This window comes from Paroedura picta, chromosome 8, assembly GCF_049243985.1.
Source record: "Paroedura picta isolate Pp20150507F chromosome 8, Ppicta_v3.0, whole genome shotgun sequence".
Classification (NCBI taxonomy): Eukaryota; Metazoa; Chordata; class Lepidosauria; order Squamata; family Gekkonidae; genus Paroedura; species Paroedura picta.
Genome location: NC_135376.1, coordinates 81,105,935 through 81,121,845, shown reverse-complemented (window position 1 = coordinate 81,121,845; position 15,911 = coordinate 81,105,935). Strand labels below are relative to the sequence as shown.

Below are 15,911 nucleotides of genomic sequence, written 5' to 3'. Positions count from 1 at the left end.
GTGCCCGCAGGCAAGTGCAGAGAATGGATTATTGATTGCTTGGTTGATTTCTACCCTGCCATTCCCCAGAAGGCTCAGGGCAGTTTACAACGAAATTAAAATACACATTAAAATAATCTAAGATTCAGTTTTAAAAGCAATCAGTCCAATTGTAATAACCCATGGCTGCCTCTTCTGACATAAAGTCATAAGATGAATTCTGTCTGGGGAGTTCTACCACTGGGGGGCCCCAAGCACCCAGAAGGCAGAGCCTCACTGCCCCAGGCATAAGGTTCCACCTATACTTGGTGGCTAAGAGCCACTGATCGAGCTGTGTTCTGTATGTTTTTCCAGTCCCCTCGTGAAGCTTCTTGGGGCAGTGATCTTATAGATTTGATCATGGATTTTGGCCTACTGAGTTCCTCAAGCAGATTTTCTTTCTCTCAAAGTTGTTATACTGAAGTTGTTTTTGAGTAGCTAAATTTCTGTTCTTAGATCTTTTCCTCTTCTCACATAGGTCAGCTGAGAGAAGATATTTGATGTAGGTTTAGGTCCACAAATATCTGCTCATGGTATCCACCAGGCCTTCCATATCTCCTATACTAAAGCAATCTTCTGCTCTAGCGTTCTTTTAAGAGATATCTCAAAGTGCCAGTCCGTACAAGCTCAATGTTAACCCTCATCACCACGGGATGAGTGAAATCTTACCGAGAAATGTAGCAAACGTCATTTGGCTTCCCTTGAAATTCTTTAGAAGCTTCTTCAATATTCAGCTTATATTTAGCTTTAGGACAAAATCTGCCTGCTGACTTTATGGTTCAGTTCATGGCTCAACAAATTGGGGAGTTTGCTGAAGAGATGCTTGAAATATCCCCTCTATTTATTGAGATCCTCCCATCTGAACGTCGGGAAGGTTATAGGTAGCTGAAGACTTCCACCTTCATGCTTGATACACTGTGTGAGGGAAGGAGGGAGGGCGAGAACTCCACAGTAAACTGTCATGAGCAGACTCTGGTTAGTATATAAACACCTGAGCCGTGGTGTCTTGAAAAGGATTTTGGTGGAAGGTGTACCGAGAACACAGTTTATGTATAATCCAGACAATAAGTGCACCACTGTGCTGTTGAGATGGGCTTGAGGTTTTGCATGCTGCCTTTAAGTGATTCTAGGTCACTGAGCGGGAACAGAACACAGAGGAGGGTATGGATTTTCAGGGCTGCCTGCTAAGCCTTTGCCATCGATACACTTTACCTCTTCCAGTTTGGATTTCAGCCTTGCCCAAAGAATCCACTTTTGAGTGGGCTCCTGCCAGGTATTCCAATCTTTCCCCTTTCATTTTGCCTTTTGACCAAATTAGTAGGGAATTGGCAATGGAAAGGACATTCGAATGCAGTTTAATTTCCTGCTATTGGACAAGGAAACGACACAACCACCACTGGCACGACAAGCATGGAATTATTGGCAGGGGGTGAATATCCCCATGCTGTGCATGGCCCGGTAACACTTGTTCAAATGCAGTTGGTGTACCCCACCCACCAAAAGAGTCTGTTAATAGAATCGTCTTGCAGCCTCATTCGCTAACCACATTGCACGGCCTTTATTAGCATGAACTTCAACCTCTGCTGATAGCAGTCCTTAATTTTAAGACTAATCATGAGGAAGGAGATGGTGCATGCTTGCAGAAGTATTAGCCCTTGCATATGTGATAGCTGTACCATGCCTGTTGAATAGATACAAGCGCCGTCCACATGTTATACTCATAACTAGTACAAGGAGTGCACACATTGTGACCTTCCATGCACTGGGATTGATTTGTGAAGAAGGAGAGCTGGCATCGGCATGCCCCACATGATCAGTAACTCATGAGCAGAGAGTCCAGAGAGAGTCTGTGCCCAGAAGCCCCGGGATTGAGCATGTTTGAAAAAGCAGCGTCCCCTGTCATGGGAAGCGCCTGTGAATGCACACGTCCAATGTGCACGAACCTAGATTCAGAAGCAGGGAATTTCACCTAGCTGTGGGCAAGGCCAGCATGCTTATGCATGTGGTTTTTCTTTGTACACATGTCGACAGATTCTTAAGATTCCATTCAACGTGTGTACAGCTGAAGGCTGTATTTAAATCTCATATTTATGCAGGTACTGGTCCCTCCCTTTCCACCCTTTTTCCTTAAATAAATGATTGTCTGCAGACTCATGCATGCTACATGTTGGCTTACAGTAACGTATGTACAGGGATACATTTGGCTGCCATTTATTTAAGAACAAGAATGAATGAGCCACAATCGGACCATCGAAATATGCAGATAGCAACTAATAGCAGCCACTATTTGGACAAGAGGACTTCTTGATATGCATCAACCTGAACTTTCTGATTTGCAAAGAGACTGTCATTTCTTTTTTTGCTTGACTAATGCAAGGCTTTGGAAGTAGCTTACCTCTTTTGTTGCACATGTCGGATGTCGTAGGGTTGCCAACCAGTCAGGATTCAACCAGTAAAAGGTGTTCCATCAAAGAACCAACTATTGTTATCTGAAAAGCCAGCACATTCCAGACTCTGTCCCTAACCAGCCAGTTTGTGCTGTAGCTTCACATATTCTGGCTGCATCTGGGAAGACATGTTCATCAGGTTAAAGGAAAAGGTTGGCAACTTTACAGATGTGTAGAATGCCAGAGCTGGAGATCTTTTCTTTTTTTGCATGTGTTCTGTGATTGTTCTTTCTCTTCCCCCCTCCCTTTTCTTTTTTTTCTGGCCTGCATGTTTGCTTCTACAGGATTCTGTTCCGGAAGTCAACGGCAACCGAATGAGCTTCAACCCGCTAAGCAGCATGCCGGCTGGGTCTGTGGCTAGCATTTTAGCCAGCAATGCAGCGTTTTTAGGCTACCGCAGCAAACAAGAGGCCAACCTATCACATAGTGCTTCCTTATTAAAGAGCACTACCATTAGATCTTCCAGGTCCTCACAGTCTGTAACTTCTGACCTCTCACCCGCCAAGAGTGACCTAAGCTCAAAAACAAGCTCGGAGGGCAATAGCCCTAAACACCAGCTGAGCCCGGCAAGGCAGTATAACAACCCCATTGGCCTGTACTCAGCAGATACTCTAAAAGAAATGGCAGAAATGCATAGATTAAGCCTTGGGCGAAGGGCTTCAGAAGGAGGACTGCCTAGAGGGTATGTAAATGTGTACTAAACCTATTTTATAACGATGCATTCGGGGTAATTCACTGAAATTATCTTTTTAAGACATGAAAGACATCAGAGGAATGAAGCTACATTTTCCTTGTGTTCCTCAGTTTTAGAACATAAGACCTTGCCTTGCTGGATCAGACTAAGAGTCCATCTAGATCAGGGGTAGTCAAACTGCGGCCCTCCAGATGTCCATGGACTACCGTTCCCATGAGCTCCTGCCAGTATTTGCTGGCAGGGGCTCATGGGAATTGTAGTCCATGGACATCTGGAGGGCCGCAGTTTGATTACCCCTGATCTAGATACAGTGGATAAATAAGTGCCACTGAGAAACGTACGTGCTTGTTATGACGGTTACAGCTGTTGTGTTGTGGTTGTACCAAACATCTGGTAAAGAGAGATAACGTTTCTGAAGGCTGTCTACCACGTTTCAGTAATTTCCTGAAAAACAGGTGGTGGAAATCACTCCTCCCTGAAAGAACTCTTTTAACATTGTGATAATTCAAGATGGGCAGTCGTGTTAGTCTGTCTGTAGCAGTAGAAAAGAGCAAGAATCCGGTAACACCTTGAACAGGGGTAGTCAAACTGCGGCCCTCCAGATGTCAGTTTGACTACCCCTGACCTTGAAGACCACCCAAATTTGTGTCAGGGTTGGGCCTTTTGTGAGTCACTGCTCATTTCTTCATGTCCCTTGAAGACAAACGAAATTTATGGCAAAGCTTTTGAGAGTCACTGAAAAAGTAACTGAAGAAGACAGCAGTGACTCATGAAAGCTCATACCCTGACACAAATTAGATTAGTCTTTAAGGTGCTACTAGCCTCCTGCTCTATTTAAAATTATGGCATTGCTTGGCTATTTTTATAGTCTATGGCCAATGTGCCATCGGCAGCCTGCTCATAAATAATTGGACATAAAATAATTAGGCATTCCATTGGAGATGCACTATCATTGTGCATCCAGTACAGAGAAGTTACTCGTGTCCCTTATTGGTCACCATGCACAAAGCAGATGTGGAGTTGGGAAGCAAACCCGTGCAGAAATTATTCAGGAAACACCTACTATCCATTTTAGAAGCAGCAAGACAAAGAGAAAATTGATGTTTCCATCTGGAGGGAACATTAAACTAGTATTTTAGTTGCCATAAATAGCTAAAATAATCCCCTCTATATCTGAAATTCCATCTAATGGTTCTCTTCATACTTAGACGACAATTAACCAGAGAACTGCAGTGACCTCTGCAGTACTGAACAGTTGGAACTGATGTCGCATCAGAATCCACTTCATTTTCGGGAGTCTTTATGTAACCAAAAAATCTTTGCAGTTAACTGATGCTGCTTTCTACAGTCTATTTTGCATAGATGTTTCCCTCACTTTTGCCATGCCCATCCATCAGGTTTTCTTTGTTATTCTGCATTTATTTTACTCCCTTCGGCACTGAGTTAACTTTCTGGTCACTGTTTCCCCGGGTTTTCTCAGAGTGCTTTCATGTCAATTTCCCTCTTGTTTCACTTACAAGCCAAAGCTAATTCAAAAGTGTACAGATTCTCCCCACCTTTTACCATCCTTTGAAGATCACTCCCCTGCCCACACGGAGGTTGTTCCACCCACTCCAGACCTTCTGCCATCTTTTCCCCCTTCATAGGTTTTCAAGCTCCATTTTCCCCTCAATTAAAATGACAGGGGGAGGATGTTTAAAAGGAGCTGTGTGGGGTTTAGTTCTCTACTGGTATTGACTTGAAATGATGTATGCAAACAAAAGAAGGGATTATCAGCATATAGTGAAATTGACATGAGATGTAAAGAGCGAGAATCTGGAATGGGAAGCCTAAAGCTCTAAATATATTTATCTCTTTAATGCTTTATAAAGTTTGGTGGGGGACCATTTGGCCAGTATCTGGAAGCCTAACATTAAAATAGTGGCTAAGCAACATTGAATTTCTGCAAATGGCCAAACTTAAGAACTGCTGAAGATTTATCCATTTCAAAGAAGGGTGCAATCCACACAAGACAGTTCTTTGAAAACTGCCAAGGTCACGAGAAGTGTGCAGGATCCAATTAGAGAATCACATAGAGAAAACCACACAAATTCAAAAGGGATGGCAGAAAACTAGCTTTACCATGTAGCTTTGCTAGGTTTCTGGAAAAAATACACACACACCCTTTTAAATTTAGTGGCACAAGACTAAAAAAAAACTCTCCAGAGCTTCTGCTGGAGGACTCCTTCCTCATACAAACTGCAGCCCTGTGCAAAGCATAGTAGAGTTGTAGCTGACTTTGCACAGCCACATGCATGTATACACACACATGTTGCCCATGACCACAGCTTGCAATGTCATTGGGTTCTACCATATATTTTGAGTACTCAACATGTTTTCCCATATTATGTATGGCTCTTTCCCATTTTTCACAGTAGCTGAGAACACAGCAGAATGCTCAGCAAGATGGAAAACAGGCATCCACAGCTGGTTGCTGGTTTCAAAAATGTCTTGTCAGTTTCAGCATTGGTTTCCCCCTCCTTTACTTGTATTCCTTTCTGTTACCTCTCATTCAATGAACCAATGCTGAAATGCATGCACAAAACCTGAACCAAGAGGATTTAAATGGAAATTACTTACTGGACACCACTGCACAGCTGCAATTAGGCAATTCCATTATTTAAAAAAAAAACTTTGGACCCCCTCCCCCCACACACATACACATATCACATGTGACGTCCACCCAATTTAGAAAAGTATTTTAATTGTAGCTGCAGAATAAATATTCTAGAGGGAAAAGAATGGAGCATAAGGCAGGCACAAAATCCAAAACCATGATTCAAATCTTAGAGCTCTGAAAATCTGCAGTAAGATATGTGTGTGTGTAACAGGACTAGGTGTGAAGAATCTATCTTCATCCATGTTTTTGCTATCCCTTGTCATCCCCCTCCCATTTTAACACTCTCTTGTTACAAATCTAGGTAGAAGAATTTTTTTAGCCTAATATAAAACAAGCAAAAACCAAGCAGGTCCAGGAGCTGCACTGCCCTGTGCTATAGACCAGTGGTCCCCAACCCCTGGTCCGGGGACCGGTACCAGTCCATGGATCAGTCAGTACCGGTCTGCGGCTCCTCCTTGTCCTCGTCCCTGGCTGCTGCCTTGGGGGCTGCCCTGGAACTCTGCCGCCGGCTCACCTTTGGTGCTCTCCAGCAGCCACCATGGCTGGGGCTCCCCCTTGGCATGGCCCTGCACAGCTGCTGCTGGCAGCACCCCCCAGCGGGCGGCAGAAAGTCAGGGGTGCCGGTGGGAAAGCAAATGGAGCAGGGGCTCAAGCAGCAGCAGTGAGGTCCCTTGGCAAAAGACTACCCCCCCACACCCCCGGCCCTCAGTAAAATTGTCAAGTGTTGACTAGTCCCCGGTGATAAAAAGGTTGGGGATCACTACTATAGACGACAGACTGTGAAATGTGTACAGAGTAAAATGCTAAACTTACAGTGCCATCCTTAGCAGAGCTATACCCTTCTGAGTCAATTGAAATTAGTGGGTTCAGAAGGTCATAACTCTGCTTAGGATGGCACTGTTACAGAGAAAGAAATAGAAAGAAAAATAGAAGAGTCATGTGAAGACATACAGTCATACATATGTGCTGACTAGGGATGTGAATGTATGGGAAAATTCCAGTTCAATTTGGAGTTTGAGAAGTTCACAAATGAAACCCCTGAACCAAACCAAAAGCCCCCAAATGAAACAGGGGGCAGCAAGATGGACTGTTGAAATGACTGCTAGCCATTTCGGTGATCAATTTTGCTTCCCCCTGCTTGGAAGCGGGAGGGAGTGAAATCGATCGCTGAAATGGCTGCCAACTATTTAAACCCAACAGCATGGCATGTCTGCCCAACAGTAGTTAGTTTTAAACCACTGATAGGTGGACCTACCAAGCTGTTAGGTTTAAATGGCTCACAGCCATTTCAGTGGTCAATTTAGCTCTTTCTCACTTTAAAGTGGGGGCAGGAGCAAAATGGACAGTTTAAATGACTTCCAGCATTTCAACTCCCCAGCTGTTAGGTTTAAATGGCTGGCAGTCAGTTTGGTGATTGATTTCTGCAATGGCTTGCAGCCATTTCAAGAATCCATTTTTCTTCCCCTTGCTTGTAAATGGGGGAGGAAGCAAATCAGAGGGTTACAGCTATTTAAACCTAACAAATGATGTGCAGATCACCCGGCTCAGCAACTACGTTAAGTAGACACAACTCCCAAACTGAACTGGACAAAAGGTCCAGGAGATGTTCAGAGAAGGCACCTTGTGATATATTTTGGCTTATTTGTGCCCATCCTGTGACTCTTAAATGCTGTTCATGTATCCAGACATGAAATACTGCTCTTCCAAGCGCACACACTTGATGCTTGTTGGCAAAGAACCCAATTTTCTCCAAGGGAGCTCTCAGCATGTTGACAAATTGCAAACATTTCTGGTACTCAGCACTTAACAGAGCATTACTTTAGAGCTGTTTTCCTAGTTGTTAAATTCAATATTCAAAAATCTTGAATTTTTTGATCATAGAAAAACTCTGAAACATTCTTCAAGAAACCCCAGAAGTGTTGTGATCATGCAGAATATGGCTGGGAAGCATAGCTGTGTACATGCCCACCCAGGGCCCATCCTCTTCCCACCCCCTCCGGGCCCATCATGGGCCATTTTGGACAGGGGGGGGAATGGGTTGACATGACCATATATGGTCATATGCCTGATAAATGTTTAACAAATTAAAAAAAACATTTTAAAAATTAATTAACTCTCACCCATTCAGGAAACCCTTCCAGGGTCATCAAGAAACTCCAAGGTTTCATGAAACCCTGGCTGAGAGAGCTTGTTCTAGGGATTTGAGCTCTTGTCCTGTTTTGGAGTATCTGCAAGTGCTTACATCTTACGGAACTAATGTGCTTTGTTACTGTTATTTGCAGCCACAGTGAACTAATCCCTAGGCAATCATAAACCATATGATGGACACAGAACAGGTATCCTCCTCTTCTACCAAGCGAAGCAGTTGTAGCTCCTATAACAGGATCACGAAGTGCCTCCCTTTAACAGGGCATGGAGGGAGTTCCTGGATACACTTGGCTTGGAAAGCCAACACATGAGTGGGGTAACTATAGGAAAATTGCAGGCCTTCTGTTTGTTTGGAGAAGCAAAAACTGGGAAATAACTCCCCCACCCTCACTTTGTCTGCATGGGAAAATGGTTTGGGGAAAGCAAGAGCACTCCCCCCCCGCCCCCCGCAGCTATGGTGGCATTTTCTTAGTTTAAAAAATATATTCTCGGCAACAGCCTCTCTGTGGTCATGGGGGATCCAGATTGGGGCCAGGGAACTGAAAAACCGAGTGTGTCATTTGGGCCTAAATAAAAAATGGGAGACGAGACTGAAATAGGCTGGTCCAGAGGTTCAGGGTCCAGTACACTTAAGATGTGGTGCTCTCTTCTGTCACTGATGCTTGTGAGGGACTTCTCCCATCAGAACAGCACTCAGAGGTACAATGTCTTTCTCGGGTTCTGGAAATGCCCAGTCCAGTTCACATAATGAAGGGAGAACAAGCCAGGACATGATGTAAACAGGATGTTTTAAAGAGCAAACTTGATGTGATATTGGGTGATCCATGAGTGAACCGTCTGCAATTTCTTCAGCTGTTGGGCCCTCCATTTTGTTTGTGAGGATGGAACATTCAGAAACAGAATGTAGAGTCTTCATCTCTTGAGCTCTGTGTGTGTGGCCCAAACTCAATATGACATCGGGAGATCCAGTAATGCAGAAAATTGTTACAATTGCGGGGAGCCTGGAATGGATTTTGGTGCAAGACTGAGAGGAGCAGGTTATTCCCCCCTTCCTCATTTTCCTAACCTCAGTCACCACCTCAATTGGCCCCAATACCTGAATGAGACCAGTATGTTTTCCTCATAGGGTGAGCTGTAGGACTAGAAGGCCAGCTAGGATTGCCAAGAGGGGGAAAGGGCTTAATACCCTCCCACCATCCCCCTAGCTGTCAATTACCCTTTTAAAAAAGAACATGGCGCTCCTGATGGCCCGTCTGGTTTTGTCTGTGGATGAGCCTTTGTAGCTGACTGCTTTTCAAGACCCCCTGGTATGTGAAGAGTTTATGTTCCGTCTTTCATATCTTTCGGAAGCACATTCAGATACCATGAGAGTCACGGTTCCCCCTATTGTTCCAGGGGCACCTATGACTAAAGGGCTTATGTTGTACTTTAAAATGTTGTTTTACGTGCATGGGCATAGCTTAGAGGATTAGAGCAGCCAACAGCATCCACTTCAGAAAATGATACTATTACGCTATGTTTCCCCGTAAGCACATGCCCAGCTGTCTGGTCCATACCTAAAATGGACGTAGAAGCACAGATCTGCTTGCTGGTTACAACTTGTTCCCAATATATCTCTGTGCGTTTCTGTATCAGACAGATATATTTGGATTAAAGCTGGGTTTACAAAGCCGGTGGGAGAATATTCTGGGCAAGGGAAACTTGGCAGGGGTGGGAGGATGAAACCAGGTGTGGGAAAAAAATTTGGGGTTCCCCCCCCCCAGTAAACATGCCACTATAATGCTTTGAAACATTAGAGCTCTTTTTCTCCTTCTCGCCTATAGATACTGGGGGAGCCAGCCGAAAATGATGTTGTTTGGGCTGCTTCCCACATTACTTGGACCCCATTGAATGAGCGTGTTTTTCCAATTGTGTGACATACCAGTAGTCTTACCAGGGTGCATAGATAGGCTATTACTCCCTAGTGAGTGCCAATAGTGGAATGTCCCACTTGCCACCCACATAACATGTGAAACGGCCCCGGCCAGCAATTGAAATCAATAATCAGTGGCATTCATTCCTGAAGCATGGTCTTCGGATCCCCTTTTGGTTAGCCACAGCTGTAGTAACCAAGGATTAAATTGCAAGTGGGAATCTAAGAGACATTGATCTTCAAACGGCATACATTTAAACCTTGCAGGATTAGTCCAAACTCTTGTTTCCCACAAAGGGCAGCTAGATACTTCCAGGAAGCCCAAAAGCAGGACATTAAGCTCCTCCCTGCCCCAAGCAAACTGGTCTTTACCAGGTTGCTACCTCTGAACTGGAAGGCTCTATTTAGCTATCACAGCAAATACTATTATGAGCGTAAGAGAAGCCATGTTGGATCAGGCCAATGGCCCATCCAGTCCAACATTCTGTGTGACACAGGGGCAAAATCCCAGGTGCCATCAGGTGGTTCACCAGCACAGCCAGGACTCCAGAAGTCCTCCTGCTCTTTTAGTTATGTTCCAGACTAATATCCATTTACTTTAAAATATAAAATCCACAAAAAACTGGAAGTCCAGATCAGCCTTTCTCAACTTCTGTACCATTGAGAAGCCCCTGAAATATTCTCGAGGCTTTGAGAAACCCCAGAAGTGGTGTGACCATGCAGAATATGGTTGGGAAGCATAGCTGTACACACACCCACCTGGGGCCCCTCCCCATCCCACCCACCCCTGGCCCAACTTTGGCCTGTTTTGGGGGGGTCGACGTGACCCTATATGGTCACATCATCTGATAAATGTTTAACAAATTTAAAAGTTATATTAAAAATTAATTGTCTCCCACCTATGTGGGAAACCCTTCCAAGGGCATTAAGAAACAACCAGTTTTTTTATGAAACCCTGTTTGAGAAAACCTAGTCTAGACCAATGCCGTGCATACTGCAGTGGTTTCACAACTATCCCCAAGTGACCCTAATCTGTGTCCGGAGGAAGGAAAAAAGGTTCCAGGATCCCTGACCAATTCTGACCCCAAAGTGGCGATTAGCATTGCCCTGGGCATATAGGAAAGGGCCAGAAGAGCAGAACGTTGGCTTATGCCTTCCTGCCCTCCTTTTCACAATCTGACTAACTGCAGTGGGGAATCCCCACTGAAATCCTATGGGGTGACCCCGAGAGCTGAGACTGTTCCTATGTAGCCTTTGTCCGGCCTCTACTGTATAGCATGATACTAGAGTGACAACCCCGCGAGCAAGGTGGAAGACATATAGATCTAGCTCGTCCATGTTTCCCACTATTTGCTGCAGATGTTCTTGAGCCCACAAGAATCTGTGACAACTCTAGTTGTCGAGAAGAGAAGGCGAGAAAGGGGAGCAATAGAGAAAGAATTAAAGGGGCCAACTCCAGGTTGGGAAGAAGTGCCTGAGATGAGAGGAGTTTGGGGAGGGCAAGAAGCTCAGTGAGGATAGGAGACCATGGAGTCCACCCTCCAGAGCTGCCTTGACCCCCAGGGGCACAAATATCTGTAGTCTGGAGGTCAGTTGTACTTGTGGAGGAACTCCAAGTCCCACCTGGAATTTGGTAATCCTAGAAAGGAGTCTCAGCGTCTAAGGAGAGAGGATGCAATCTCTTTGATTCATCGCCTATTTCCAGTTGAACATGTAGTTCTTACCTAGCCCTGGCTTCCTTGCTTGCTGATAACAATATGTCCAAGAATGCATAGAGCTCTCCAAGTTCAGCCAAAATGTCACTGTGTCTTCATAGATTCCAGTGGATAAACTGTAATCCCTGTGTGTTCCCCCCACCCCACCATATGGCGTTGGGCGGGCATAATGGTTGCTTACTATTCCTGTTCGTGAAAGCCTCTGCAAGTGCCTAAGTTGATCCTTGCTACTTTCAAAACTCATCAAATCTGTAAGTCTGATTGTCTCTCTTTCTTTCCCCCTAGGTCATAGCCAACACTGTTGCCAAGTTAGTATCCAACAGCTTGTCGGTGTTAAATGCTTGGCCCGTTTCCCCCCTCTTGGGGTAGCATGAGCCTGTTTGTTGTGCTATGTGTGCTTGTGAGTGGGATGCATTTTTAAAGAGTTGATTGACGCAACAGTCATGAAATGCCATTTCTGTATCTTATCCATCATTCTACCCCTCACCTTTTGATTTCTCAGGCGTTTTATTTTGAAGTCCTTTCAAATGTAGTGGATAAGCCAGCTTGGTTAAGAGTGGCGGCCCCTAATCTGGAGAACCATGTTTGATTCTCCACTCCTTCATATGCAGCCAGCTGGGTGACCTTTAACTGGGTGACCTTGAACACAGTTCTTTTAGAGTTGTTCTCACAGAGCAGTTCTCTTAGTGCTCTCTTAGCCCCACCTGCCTCATGGGGTGTCTGTTGAGGAGAGGAAAGGAGAGGTGTTTGTAAACCGCTTTTGGACTCCTTTAGGTAGTGAAAGCAGAGCATACAAAACCCACTCTTCTTAATCTACAAAAATGTTTTTATGTCTGTACAAAAGAAGGTCTCCAGTCACATGTAGCGGTGACCAGTTCTTGCCACTATTGTGGTGCCATCCTAATTACCTTCTGAATGTTATTAGAAGGAGAGTGTAACTCTGCTTGAGATGGCTCTGGATGTTCCCTTGCTAAGAGCACAACAAGGAGGGTGGCTGCAGTGGCTGTTTCAGTGGCCACTATCGGTGAACTGAGGCTTCCGTACATAAAGTACCTTGTATGATTGCTAGTATGTGAACTGCCTCAAAGTTTTTCTGCCAGTGTTTTATAGGTTGTGGTGCATGTCGTTGTAGGTTGCTGTTCTTTTGTGGCATCTCTGCATGTCCTGTATTGTTAAACCATACCATTTACCTTTTAAAATGCTCTGTTCCTCCATAAACCTATATTCCCCAGAGGACGGAGGCTCTTGTCCTTTTCACTATTTTGAGGGAGCCAGAAGCTGCACAGGTGCTGATTCTCCTGCCTCATAGTTGCAGTAGTATGAAGAGCTACACTTGTTGGGTCCATACGCCCCAATCCCTTTTGAAACCTGCCTACCCCTTTTCCGAGGCTCCTGTTTTAAAATTTCTGCATGATAGCCTATAACCTGTAATGCCATTCAAATCGAAATGGTTGTCACTGAGACCAGGCAAATTAAGAATAATGTTCATGTTTACTTGGGAAGGAGCACCACTAAATGCTCTTTAAAGTAAATGTTCAGAAATTCAGGATGCCAAAGCCACAACACAGTATAAGATCAAGTTCCTTTCCCCTGAATACTCTTTCCATATTAAGGAGAGGAGCATCTTTTAGAACTGTGATCTCCAACCTTTTCAAGTCTGTAGGCTCACAGTGGTGGGTGCAACCTCAAAAATGGCTGCCTCGGGAGGTGGAGCCAATTATAAAAATGGCTGCCTCAGGAGGTGGAGCCAATTATAAAAATGGCTGCCTCAGGAGGTGGAGCCAACTACAAAAAAAGGCTGCCTCAGGAGCAGAGCAAACACCGAATGTCAGGACATAATTCTCACACTAACTCAGTAACACTTCAGGCATGATGCCTTCTTATATACACACCTAGTATTGCAGCAAAGATCCTTGTGCTGTGGTGGCCGCTGTAGCAGAAATAACCTTATAAATCTGCACAGCCAATCAGACTTCCAATGGCCAATCAGAACTCCTGCTGGGTAAAAGCCCCACCTACTTGCTAAAAATTCTTGGCAGACACCAGGAAATATGTCGGCCACCTTGGCAACCATGGGCACCGCCTTGGTGACTCCAGTTTTAGAGATTTGTACATCTTCAGGGCGGCCCGCTCCACCAGTATTGTGTGTACTATAACTGCTTAATAGTGTCTTTGATCATATTGCTCGTGAGAGGAGTTTCTGTATGTGAGCATGGATTGGCCCTATTCTCTTGAATAAGCAGCATGCTACCAATGTTGTGTTTCAGTTTGGCCAGGGCTAAAGATGTGAGCATAATGCTAATCCTTCATTAGTGCCCCCTGTACAAGTTGTACCAAAGGGTATTTTACAAGGACCAAAAGATTTTGTTCACAGAACATTAACTCGAAAAATTTCCTCTTGGCTTAAAGGTTTGGTAGAAACTTGCTCCTTGTTATGCTAATGAAGCATGTGAAGGTTTAACCAACACAATTCTTGATTGGCAGTTGTTTTTCATCTGGCTTTTCTACCCTGCCTTGCATTACTTGGGTAATATCCTCCACAGCCCCCGACCCCTACCTCCCTCCAATGCCATGACTGGGAAACCACCCAAATTTCATGAGTAGGGAAATATCCTTGCTTATATTTGTAAAATATAAATCTTGTCTCTTCATGTGGAAGAAGGAGAACCTACAGTCCCATAAAATTACAAACACCCAGGACAGTAAGGACTCTTACTCTTCTCTGACGCGTAAATGATGACGTTAGTTCAGTACTACATCGCTTTGGCTGCACAGAGAGGGGAAGACCACAAGAACAAGAACGTTCTTTTCTTGTTTGGAATATAAAATTAAAAACGCTCAATACAAAAGGTGGGGAAGGAAGGGATTTTCTCACACCTAAAACCTTTATTCATTGAGTGCTGGAAGACCCCACTATTTCTGTTACAGAAGTTCGAAGCCTGGGAGGAGAAACATCACCTTTGTCCAACATCAAGCATATCACCACAGAAAGGCTCATGTGGACTGTGTTGGTCCCTTGTGATTCTCTGTTCCTCTTTCAAAGGCATTAGTTCCATTCTCTGGAGCAGAGGAAAGCCCCCCCGTGCCTGTTTTCATTAGCAGTCGTCTGATCAAAACCAGTGCCTGTGAGTGTGTTCCTGTGTGTTGTGTCTTCGGATGCTTCCTCCTTCCACTGCTTACCTTCCTCGTTTCCATTGAATGATCACCGTCTCTCCTTTCTTCCCTTCACTTCCTGGCACTCTCCCACCCTAGCACGGAGTACGTGGAGCGTTTCAATCCCAACGTCCTGAAAGATTCTGCTCTGTCTACGCACAAGCCCATTGAAGTGAAAGGCCCTGGTGGCAAGGCCACCATCATTCACGCCCAGTATAACACCCCCATCAGCATGTATTCTCAAGATGCTATCATGGATGCAATTGCAGGCCAGGCCCAGGCCCAGGGCGGTGAACTTGCTGGGTAAGCGTGTGTCCTTCGTATGCTTCAGGTTTTTGTTGCATGCCACACAGTTCCTTCTTCTGTCCCTTCACTTGTTCCATTCCCTTGGATACCACAGTAGGGAATGTGTCAATGGGGTTAATGAGTCTTGAATATTTAGAGCAGGGGCAGTCAAACTATGGCCCTCCAGATGTCCACGTACTACAATTCCCATGAGCCCCTGCCAGCATACACTGGCAGGGGCTCATGGGAATTGTAGTCCACGGACATCTGGAGGGCCGCAGTTTGACTGCCCCTGGTTTAGAGGAAGGAACGATTTGAAATTATGTTTCTGTGATTATATACTCATATGTATCAGAAGGAAGACAATACTGAATGTAAGACAGTCCTCGCTAGAAATGGTTATGTACAAAAAGGTTATTATCTTACATTTTTTCTGTAAAGTTTTATGGGGGTTTTAATGAAGGGTTAATTGGGGTCTTCTTTTATTGTATTGGGGCTGGCATGTCACCCGTCACGAGCTGGCATGCTGAGAGTGGTGGGTGACAAATCAAAAAATAAATAAAAACAAAAGACAAGATGTGCTCAGCTGAACTTTCCGGGGGTTATTTTTAATTGAACAAGCCACATTGGTTAATTTCAAATCGAGCCCCTTTTTTGTAAACCTATGTCTCAGACTGATCCAAAGAGACATTGATCTTCAAATGGCATACATTTAGACTGATCCAAATCAAGGCTCTCTGCAGATGCTATTTGCCTTTAAAAGACAAAGTCCATCTCAGTTTTTTACAGTTTTGGTGCTCCAGCGTCACTGTAACAGGATAGCGCACTACCCAAAACATGCAGTTGCCATTTTTGTGTGACTAGGGCAACATACTTATTT

At 44.6% G+C, this 15,911-nt stretch overlaps 1 protein-coding gene across 19 annotated transcripts in view; it reads left to right on the top strand.

Moving 5' to 3' along the window:
* The window catches only part of LDB3 (LIM domain binding 3), a 159,545-nt gene that overhangs the window by 91,431 nt on the left and 52,203 nt on the right, over positions 1-15,911 (top strand). For 13 of the 19 annotated variants that reach the window (XM_077350594.1, XM_077350597.1, XM_077350607.1 and 10 more), the window contains one exon: positions 2,750-3,147. In XM_077350594.1, coding sequence (XP_077206709.1) covers positions 2,750-3,147 — 398 coding nt within the window. Of the gene's footprint in view, positions 1-2,749; positions 3,148-11,878; positions 11,902-14,845; positions 15,050-15,911 lie in introns of all 19 variants that reach the window. The other 6 variants (XM_077350611.1, XM_077350609.1, XM_077350605.1 and 3 more) reach the window with 2 other exon arrangements.